This window comes from Wallemia mellicola (assembly GCF_000263375.1).
Source record: "Wallemia mellicola CBS 633.66 unplaced genomic scaffold WALSEscaffold_27, whole genome shotgun sequence".
In the NCBI taxonomy this organism is placed as follows: Eukaryota; Fungi; Basidiomycota; class Wallemiomycetes; order Wallemiales; family Wallemiaceae; genus Wallemia; species Wallemia mellicola.
In genome coordinates, this window is record NW_006531984.1 from 111,548 (window position 1) to 121,297 (window position 9,750).

Here is a 9,750-nt window from a genome sequence, read left to right on the forward strand (position 1 = left end):
AGAATAAAAAAATTAAACATTTAATATTGGTAATAGATTTATGTACGACGTTACAAGAAATATATTAATTTCTCGTGGGTATCTATGCATCCTCTTCATCCTCTTCTATTACGGCAGCTGTCGTAACAGATGGTCTCCACTTTTGGTGATTAGTATTAGATTGATTAGGACCTTGTGCAGATGTGGGAGGGGTTGAAGATGGAAATTTAAATTCACTCAATGTCTCCGTATTATTATCACTCTTATCATCATTCTTTCTCTTCCCTTTACTCTTCTTACGAAGTTTCTTGACGCCCTCGATCTCATTATCATTATCGGAGTGCTCTGTGAGGAAGTCATCATCCTCTTGTATACCAGCTTCAAATTCTCCAATAAAGGCGCTGGCTTCACCTTGGCCTATCCCACCTGCGAAATCATCTTCATCAACCCACTCAAGTGCGTCCTCAAGAGTTGATTCAGTGGGGTTGAAATTTGTTGATATTTTCGTTGGAGAAGCTTTTGAGTAGTCAAATTTGCTTGCTTTGAGATTTCCGAATGATTTCATCACTGGTGATTTGACATTAATAGGTGGAGGTGGAGCGAAAGCCGCAGTACGCTTTGATGCTAAAAAGTATGTCTTTTGAGAAACAATAGTATCACTATCCTTTAATCCTAATCCGAGCACTTGCTTATCTTCTTCCATACTTGAAGTTGCAGATATTGATCGTGAATGTTTCTTTGAGGTGAGGGGAAGGGGTGAAGAAGGCGCTCTAATGTGTCTAACGCGAGGTAAAGAGCTTGAGGAACCCCTTCTATGTCTTCTGCCATAAGCTGGGTTGGGTCTACCACCAGTGCTTCTATTGCTTCCCACAGAACTCATTGATGGTGACTTGCTGTGGTTGGCTTTTCCTCTTACACCGCTACTAATATTATTACCGCTACTTCTTCTATTCATTGGCGTCGCGGATGGTGAGCTACTCAAGTCAATTTGTACAGAAACTGATGATCTTCTTGAATGAATTGACGACGATCGACGGGATTTCGATGCCGATGTCATGGCTGTAATTTGTGGTGATTTTAAGCTATGTGTACTAGAGGTTGACTCCCTTCTCCTGTAACTTTGAGGGCGAGGTTTTCTATTCTTTGTATTGCTCTTATGAGACGCTGACCTCCTGACTTGTACATAGCTAGCATCTGATAGGCTACTTGCTCCCTTTGGATGCTGCTTAGTTGTCTTACTTTTACGTTTTTCACGTTTATCATCCGTAAACCCTTGAACGAAGTTAGTAATCAAGTAGCTAGCTTATAGTGTGACCCACATGTTCTAAATGTATTGAATAGATTCTTCTTATTATTATCTTTACTGGCACTTTTGTTTGGCGATGAAACGAATGAATCCTTACTCTCATTTTTGCTTTCATTGAGGGTTTTGACCGGTGACGATTGATTCAAAGATGAGGATGATGTTCTAGGATCAGCAGTAAGGCTCTGATGATTTGGCGGAGGAGTGACAGTTTCGTCATTTAGACTGTGATCCTCGCTCTTTTTCCTTGGCAGCACACCACCACTGAGTGCAGTTGTAGCTCGTTGTAACATGCTAATCGAACTACTTCTACTTTTGGTTTTTGACGGTGAACTAGGTGCTGAAGTATTTGGAAGTTGCAGGCTAGAAGTGGAGGCTTCTACTTGTACAGTTGGTGCCGTATTACTAGATGACTGTCCCGTATGCGAAGATTCACTCAAATCAAGCAGACTCTTCTTCGAGAAATCTGCCCGCTGTTCATTCATTCTCACATTCTCCTTCTGTTTGCGCGTATCCTTCATCATTAGGTATTCAGCTTCTGAATCTCTCCTTTCTAACGCTCCTTCTTCTTCAATACGGCTGAGTTGCTCACGCCTTTCAATGTTTTGTTTTCTAATCAACCACCAGAGACCACCTGCAGCGTCACATGCGTGATTAATTACAGAGTGTTTAATTTGACCGGTATCGAAACCAATTTCTGATAAAGATTGTAATAACACTCTCTCCCATTCTTCTTCAAATGGCTGCGCAAGTACTGCTTTACATAATTCCAGATAATTTGGTTCTTGCGGATACATATCTAACTCCTCAGTGGATGCTGATGCTAAACCAGCTTTGAAATGGTCCCTAAGAGATGTTGTTGATGGTATACGTGATGCGACTGGGGTTAAATTTGGTAGTTCTGTCATTGTCGAACTAACACTGCGTCTTTTTGTGCGCGAAGGTGTTCTCTGTATTGGTGGAGTCGATGCACCACTTTCTTTTTCATTTGAGAATGTTCTATTCATACTTGATCGCTGTTTAAATGAGCCGTTGGACCTCCGTTTAATAGATAATAGCGATTCGACGCTCTTAGATGCTGGAACAAGTCGCCGAGGTGGTTCGTCATTTGGATCCAAGTCTAGTTCAAATTCTTCTTCCTCGAGTGCATCAGCGACTTGCTTTTCATCGTAGCTGTTATTGTGTTCCTCAAGCTTCTCATGGAGCGTTGTTAAAGGAAATTGTTGAGAAGGGAAACGTGTGAAAAATGGGTGCGCGAGAATTTGTTCTATTGTAAGTCTATCTGAGGGTTTTTGTTGTAGTATCGACGATATCAGGTCACACGCATCTATCAGAAGAGGGTTAGTTAATGGCACGGTATCGTAAACGTTTGTACCCACCGGGGGAAAGGAAATCTGAAGGGTTGTAGTATTCGCCTTTTAATACCAACTCTTTCATAACATCCTCATCATCGTCATCAAATGGCAAGCCCCCCGTGAGCAAAGCATATAGGATAATACCTGCACTCCATATATCCGTTTCTAACAAAAGTCAAACGAGATTCTTTTCTATACCAAAATACATACCTTTACCGGAGTACTTTTCACCACGAAGCATTTCAGGAGAAGCATAAGCAGTAGTACCACACCATGTACTCATTAAGTTACCAGGACCATCATCAAACTCCCTGGCAAAGCCGAAATCGCCTAATTTGACGTTACCATCCTTATCTAAGAGTATATTCTCCAGTTTCAGATCACGGTGAACTACGCCATTACTGTGGAGATAATGTAAAGCGAGCATAAGCTGACCAAAAACCCTTCGCGTCTCCGTGTCCGATAGTCTACCCTTGTCGACAAGATAGTCGAAGAGTTCACCACCATCGCAGAGTTCAGTGACGAGATGTATGTCCTTTTCGGTTGCTACTATTTCGAGTAATTGAGCGATATGTGGGTGTGAGAGTCGTCTATAATGATGTAGTTCCCGAACCAATGCCGATAATTGGTTATGCGTTTTAGAAACGCTTTTGACAGCGACTCTAGCACCCTTGACTAACCGATGAGTAGATAGTCTAACAATTCCATAGCTTCCGCTTCCTAATGTACGTCCTAAAGTGTAGTTTCCTATTGTGCGCAGTACGGGTGAGGTTAGATCAGTGGTCAAGCTCTGGTAAGCTTGGGCTAGCTAATAACGCGTTAGAATTTCATTAAACATTTTATTTCTTACGTACTTGTGCCTTTTTATTATTGTACCCTGACCGATTCATCAAGGATTGACAACAAGATAAGAGAATGACCGGAATTTGGAAATATGAGAAATTTTATAAATTTTATAAATCTATTACAAATAGACATTCGTTTATTTGATATACTTCGCAAGTCCCTTGATACGCTCTCCCGCTTCGTTCAAAATATCTGCTTCCTTGCAGAATGCAAATCTAATGAATTGCTCACCGAGTTTTTGGTTTTCTTCACCATAGAACTATCAAATTTATCAGCTAGTTCAGCTTATATGAACAACATTCACTCACATCCGATGGCGGAATGGTGACGACACCAAATTCATGCGCCAACCACCAGGCAAATCTAAAGTCACGGGTACGCGATTTTATGTAGTCTGGGAATGGGTAATCCTCTGGGAAGTCTACCTTGCTGATATCTGCCAAAATAAAGTATGAACCAGATGGTTTGGTGTATGGTAAACCAATACTATCGAGGTGCTTTGTGAGTGTATCACGACGTACTTCGTATTCTTCTCTTTGGTTGTGGAAGAAGTTTTGCTCCTTTGATTGTTCAAGGCCGATGGCAGCACCTTCCTGTGCGGTGCTGTTGACACAGAAGACAATTCTTACGGTGGCAGCTAAAGTAGCCTTTATGAGTTCTGGGTGACCGAGAACCCAACCAACGCGCCAACCAGTGGCAGCGAAACTCTTACCAGCTGATCCAACTGTCAATGTGCGCTCCCACATGCCTGGAATGTTAGCGATTTTGAGGTGCTTTGAGCCGTCAAACGTCAAACAATCATAAACTTCGTCTGAAATAACGAGAAGGTTATTATCAATCGCGACTTGAGCTATTTCATTGAGTTCTTGCTCGTTGAAGACCTTTCCAATTGGGTTATGTGGAGTGTTGAATATCATTGCTTTAGTCTTTGGTGTAATAGCTGCGCGCAATTCGTTGATATCAATTTTCCAATCGTCTCCAGTTGAATTCTTTGTTGGATCGCCGTGGAATCTGATAGGGACGTAGACTTCTTTACCACCGTTATATCTAACATTTGGCATGTACTGGTCGAAGGCTGGTTCAAAAAGAATAACTTCGTCATCTTGCTCGAGGAAGGCGGCGAGGATGGAGTAAATACCCTCGTTTGCGCCTGCAGTGACGATAATTTCAGACTCTGTATCCAACTTGCGGCCATTTAAGCAGGTAAATTCAGGTGAAAAGTGTTCTGAAAGTGCATTACGGAGGCGTGGTCTACCTTTAGGATGACTACAGAAGTATGAGAAAAGTTGACGATAAGCTAAATGGCGTACCTGTAGTGGTGCACCGATGTATCCTCATTTATGGAGTTATTCAAAGCACTTCTGATGTAACTTGGGGGTTTCCAACTCATGAAACCTCTGTATGAGACCTAGATTAGTTCATTCTTCGCTAATAAAAATAAAGACGAACTGTCCCAAACTAAGTGATGTTTTTGGCATGACGCTATGTATTTCGTTAATGACGCCTTTAGATGTTGATTTGCTCACAGTGGGTTGAATATCTAGAAAGACAGGTAAGCGGGAAGTATAGAATATAACTTAAGACTAACGCTCCATACGTCTGCTGATTTGTTCAGCTCGAATGCTATCCTAGATGCTGGTCTGACGCTCATATTGATCGTTGGAGAAGAAGGGGGAAATCACGTAATCTATAGAAAAGTACACATTAATTACTCTCATCTGAGCTAGATACAACATCATCTGTATCATTTTCTGGAAAGTATTGAGTATCTTACTAGAAAGTAGTATTAGAACTTACTATCATTTCCTAGGAATGCGTTCAATGACATTGGCTGGGTATTTTGATTAGAAGCTGCGCCTTCAGGTAGCGTGTTACTCTCTACTTCCTGATCGTCGTCTGAGATATCCTGGAATCCATCCAGTAATTCCTTATCGAGAAATTCATCGACGTCCTCGAGCTGCTGTAGACTATATTGGCCATTTATCGGCTCAATTGATAGCTTTTTACTGTCTGTATCGTATATCATCACGTAATTATACTCATTCTCGTCTTGTTTCCTTCCCGTATAGCTATATGTCTGTCCGCTGTCGTCAGTTTGATCTAATCGTAATTTATCGTCCTCTCTAGTAACTTTCACGTTTTTCTCAGTCAAATTGTTAGGTTTTGTCGTAAAATTGTATAAGTCAACGCCTTCTTTGCCGATTTCTAGCTTTCCATTAGCTGGCCATTGAGTCGTCATAGTGGACGTAATAGAAAAGGCTAAATATAGTGATAATATATATTTAATACAAGTGTCTTATAAACTGAACCCTACATAATTCAAAAACACGTTATACCCTATGTTTGATCTTACCCTTTCTATCAAAGCTGTGTGTTGTAACTTCTTCCTGAGGCTTCCATAACTAGTTGAGACTTTCGCTGTTTTAGATCTTATAGATAATCTATCGCAATCTAGACGCGTCCCCCTTTTGTACCGTATACTTATCTATATAAACTTCAAACGATACCCTGAAACTATCCTTTAAAGGCACTGTGCAATTTGGCGTATTCTGTATCGCTACGTAGTATTCCCCTTATATATTCTTGTTGTTTCACACGTTAAACTAATTTAATACAATCATTTGCCTGGATGTGCCTATGATGTTCCTTGTAAATTTTTTGCATAAAAAATCCATGAAGGACCGAAGAGCTTGTTATGAGACTACTCAAATATACTGGCTCCATCTATATCACCATCTTTTTTTTTCTTGTTTTGCCGAAATCCGATGATAATTTTTGTTCCTAATCAAATCAATCTATCAATCAGATCCGATAGATCAACTATCAATCAAACCACCAAGAGCAATGTGAGTAAACTGGTAAAAAAAAAAACCTCTAAACCTCTAACAAGTCCTTTTAGCTATGAAACCACCTGCATACGAGGACGTTGAGGACCGTCGTGACCCTCCAGCTTTGGATGTCAATGCTAAGGACAAGTTTGGTACACAAGCAGGTACCATGAAGGCCATAGCAGCCAAGCAGGTAAATAAATTTATAACTACATAAGCAATCCTTTTAAAACAATACAGGTCTCAAATAAAGGTGTTTTGGTTGCCCTGATCTTATTTATCGGATTAGCATCGTAAGTACGCGTCTTCCCTTCGTTTTGTTTTTAACACAGTAAAGATTTATGATGAACGTGGATCAATACACCAACGTCACCCTTCTCACCGATGCTTATGCTAATATCAGTAACGCGCAAGCTCAGTACCAAATCGCTGCTGCCACAGCTATCCTTCTTGCCGTCGGAAAGCCATTCTTTGGTAAAATGAGCAACGTTATCGGTCGTCCAGAGGCTCTTTTGGTCACTTTATTCTTCATCGTATTGGGATACGTTGTCACTTCAGCATCTGGCTATCATGTGTCCGGTATAGCCGCTGGTCAAGTTTTTTGGCAAACTGGTTTTTCTGGTTTCCAGATAATTTTGAACATTATCGTTGCAGACAACACAAACTTACGCTGGAGAGGTTTGTGGTCTGCCATGATTAATGTCTGGACATTCATCCTGTTTGCTTGTAGCAGTCTTATCATCACTAGTGTCAACACTGGCGTAGGTTGGAGATTGGCATTCGGTTTGGAAGCTATCCTCTATCTTCCTGCAACTCTCCCTGCAATCGTGATTCTCTTTTTGAACCAGTACAGAGCAAAAAGAGCTGGTATCATCAACTATGGTGATCAACCGCTCACTTCTGGTCCATGGAAGAGCAGAATCTATCACTTCATTGTCGAACATGACATCGTTGGTCTTTACCTCCTTATTGCTGTTCTTTGTTACATCTTCTTGCCAATCGTTTTGGCCGGATCAAGCGCACTCGTAGAATGGAATTCTGCATACGTTCCAGCATCAATGGTCGTCGGTGGTGTCGTTATCTTCCCTGCTTTCATTTACTGGGAAATGAAATGTGCAAGCTACCCAGTCATTCCATACTATTTCATCAAGAACGTTAATATTGCAATCACTTGTCTCATCAACTTGTTTGATTTCATATGCTTCTACTTGTCGTATCAGACATTGAGCAACTACATGGCCGTCAGTGTCGATTGGTACACTGTAGTTATTGATGGTCAACCAACGCTGTCAGGTGACTCAAGTTACTTCTCCTACACCCAAAACATCTCCTTGACATTCTTCGGTATTCTCTGGGGTATTGTCGCATCAATCCTTAAGCCAAACTGGAAATGGTCAGTTGTTGTAGCTTTGTGCGTTAGATTGTTAGGTGTCGGCTTAATGCTTTATGCTCGTGACAACCGTAACATTGGTGCATTAGTTATGACACAGATCCTTCAAGGTGCTGGTGGCGGTATCGCAGCAGTCGCAACACAAGTAGGTGCACAAGGTAGTGTTCCACAACAACAAATGGCTTTAGCAACAGCCGCCATTCTTCTCTTTGCAGAAATTGGTAATGTTATCGGACAATCCGCTTCATCCGCGATCAACATGGCTTTCTTACCAAAGAAGATCGCCGAACAATTCCCTGAATGGTCAGCTATACAAGTGAACACCTACGTCAATAGCCCAATGAACGCTGTCTTATTAGGTGAAGTTGGTACAGATGAGAGAGACAGGATGATTCAAGCTTTCTCCAACAACCAAAGACAGCTCATTATTCCTGCCATCGTCATTGGTTGTGTACCAATCGTTCTCTCATTCTTCTTAAAGAACTTCAAGCTCGATGAGCGTCAAGATGCTGTTGAAGACATTGACGAAAATGGTCATGATGTCATCGCGTATGATGCTTCACACCGTCATGAAAGCTCAGCTAAAGACTCCAAATCTGCCGAAAAGGCATCAACTCACCCGGAAGAGCCTGTCCACAAGGCCACATCTGAGGAAATTGGTCAACACCGTCTTTAATCGAAACCCTTAATTTTACTTTTCCGGATCTTCAAAGACTTTTACTAATACTATCTTTATAGACTTCTTAACTTGACTTATAATTTGTAGGAATCAAACATGAATTTCGTTAAATTTCTGAAAATAAGGGCCCTTGGAATGTTCTAATAAATTGTTCAAAGATGCTCTGTTTTATTACTATAAATCTTGAAATTGTTCGTTGATGATGATGAAATCTAAATATATTGTTAAGACGTACACATTATAACTTCATCCATCAATACTTCTTATAGAGTCAGGATGATTTTTACTTTTTAAGTTTGTAGGATTCAACTGGAAACCTTTCTTGACCAGAGACGTAAATTGAGATGCTTTTTGCACCGTATTGGATTCGAACCTACTACCCTCTTGTGAGGGGAGGATCTAAGCCTTCACCGCCACCCCAGGGGCAGCGGCTCAAATTTGTATGACGTCATGAATTGCGCCACACGGCGTTTGTGAAGCATTAAAATTAAAGGATTGTCAACAGTTGAACAGTACAACTGATTCATCGGTTATGTGGTAGGGGCTATCCTCCCAGATTCTCATTCTGGAGACCCGGGTTCGATTCCCGGTAACCGAATTATTTTGATAGTTCTTTTGCTTGAATTTGTAATGTCCATTGCAAATAGTGAGATTATCGTATTTTGCCATTCAGTTAGATCAACGAAAGAATCTAAAATTTTTATGTTTCAATTATAAGTAATTTCATTACTCAGTATCAGCCTATCAAAAGTGTTTGACTAATTGGCTTTGGTACCTAACCATAACGAGATCTCATTACGTCAGGAATTCAAAGTTATAAATGGTTAGTATTGTTAAGTTATTCTGTCAGCTCCTACATTCATCCATAGAAGATATTTGTTGCATTTGAATACTCTGAGACACATATAGAAACATTACGAATCGTCCTTACGTCTATTCACATAATTTCCAAAAAATCAGTTGATATTTCAGTAGAAGTAAGACAATTCGAATGCACTATTGTTCATGTTGGAACGTAAATATCAGACACGCTTTATTATAGGTTGTGAAAGTATAAGTACGTTATAGAATGATCATTTAAGATGATGGTTTATTTTACAAGATATGTTTCTTTATATAGTCTCTACTGTCCTCATGTTCCTTGTTGTCCTCTTGTCCTCTACTGCGCCTCGGTGTTCCTCTTGGTTCTTGGTGTAACTCCTTGTTCCTTCTATCCTTAGTCACTAAATGATGCTGTATGTTCAGCCCTGTATCTGTATTCTGACAGTTCATGGCACAAGACTCTTACGCCTGTAACATTAGCCGTTGGGATATCGATGTTGTCAATTCCGTGTATGTTCTCCTTGAACGATTTCAGGATATAGATTGCA

At 40.6% G+C, this 9,750-nt stretch overlaps 4 protein-coding genes and 1 non-coding gene across 5 annotated transcripts; 2 read left to right on the plus strand and 3 right to left on the minus strand.

The window, feature by feature from the left end:
• Positions 1–19: 19 nt before the first annotated feature.
• On the minus strand, positions 20–3,527 carry WALSEDRAFT_58704 (Pkinase-domain-containing protein; the record flags this gene model as incomplete). Its single annotated transcript, XM_006960403.1, has 5 exons — positions 20–1,251; positions 1,299–2,609; positions 2,662–2,802; positions 2,848–3,445; positions 3,492–3,527. The coding sequence occupies 5 exons, from the start codon at positions 3,525–3,527 to the stop codon at positions 83–85; spliced, it is 3,255 nt and encodes a 1,084-aa protein (XP_006960465.1). The 3' UTR covers positions 20–82.
• Positions 3,528–3,576: 49 nt separating this feature from the next.
• On the minus strand, positions 3,577–5,729 carry WALSEDRAFT_61441 (PLP-dependent transferase). Its single transcript, XM_006960404.1, has 7 exons — positions 5,281–5,729; positions 5,072–5,234; positions 5,010–5,023; positions 4,933–4,965; positions 4,794–4,880; positions 3,792–4,749; positions 3,577–3,742 (listed from the first exon to the last, which is right to left on the minus strand). The coding sequence occupies exons 2-7, from the start codon at positions 5,132–5,134 to the stop codon at positions 3,620–3,622; spliced, it is 1,278 nt and encodes a 425-aa protein (XP_006960466.1). The 5' UTR covers positions 5,135–5,234; positions 5,281–5,729; the 3' UTR covers positions 3,577–3,619.
• On the minus strand, positions 5,156–5,729 carry WALSEDRAFT_34010 (hypothetical protein; the record flags this gene model as incomplete). The annotated part of the gene is made up of 2 exons (XM_006960405.1): positions 5,281–5,729; positions 5,156–5,234 (listed from the first exon to the last, which is right to left on the minus strand). Coding segments are annotated over exons 1-2 (485 nt in total), but the record flags the coding sequence as incomplete, so codon positions are not given.
• Positions 5,730–6,382: 653 nt separating this feature from the next.
• On the plus strand, positions 6,383–8,465 carry WALSEDRAFT_55559 (MFS general substrate transporter; the record flags this gene model as incomplete). The annotated part of the gene is made up of 3 exons (XM_006960406.1): positions 6,383–6,504; positions 6,552–6,604; positions 6,649–8,465. Coding segments are annotated over 3 exons (1,904 nt in total), but the record flags the coding sequence as incomplete, so codon positions are not given.
• A 441-nt stretch (positions 8,466–8,906) lies between these two features.
• Positions 8,907–8,978, plus strand: WALSEDRAFT_t90. The gene has a single exon. It is a non-coding gene; the product is annotated as a tRNA-Glu (tRNA).
• The last annotated feature ends 772 nt before the right edge of the window (positions 8,979–9,750 follow it).

What these genes read in the sequence shown, in the direction of transcription:
- WALSEDRAFT_61441 (XM_006960404.1), bottom strand. Translation starts at nt 5,134, where the DNA reads ATGAGCGTCAGACCAGCATCTAGGATAGCATTCGAGCTGAACAAATCA. An exon ending in ACATCGGTGCACCACTACAG is followed by an intron (nt 4,750 to 4,793) that starts GTACGCCATTTA and finishes ATACTTCTGTAG; the next exon opens with TCATCCTAAAGGTAGACCAC. An exon ending in TCACCATTCCGCCATCGGAT is followed by an intron (nt 3,743 to 3,791) that starts GTGAGTGAATGT and finishes TAAATTTGATAG; the next exon opens with TTCTATGGTGAAGAAAACCA.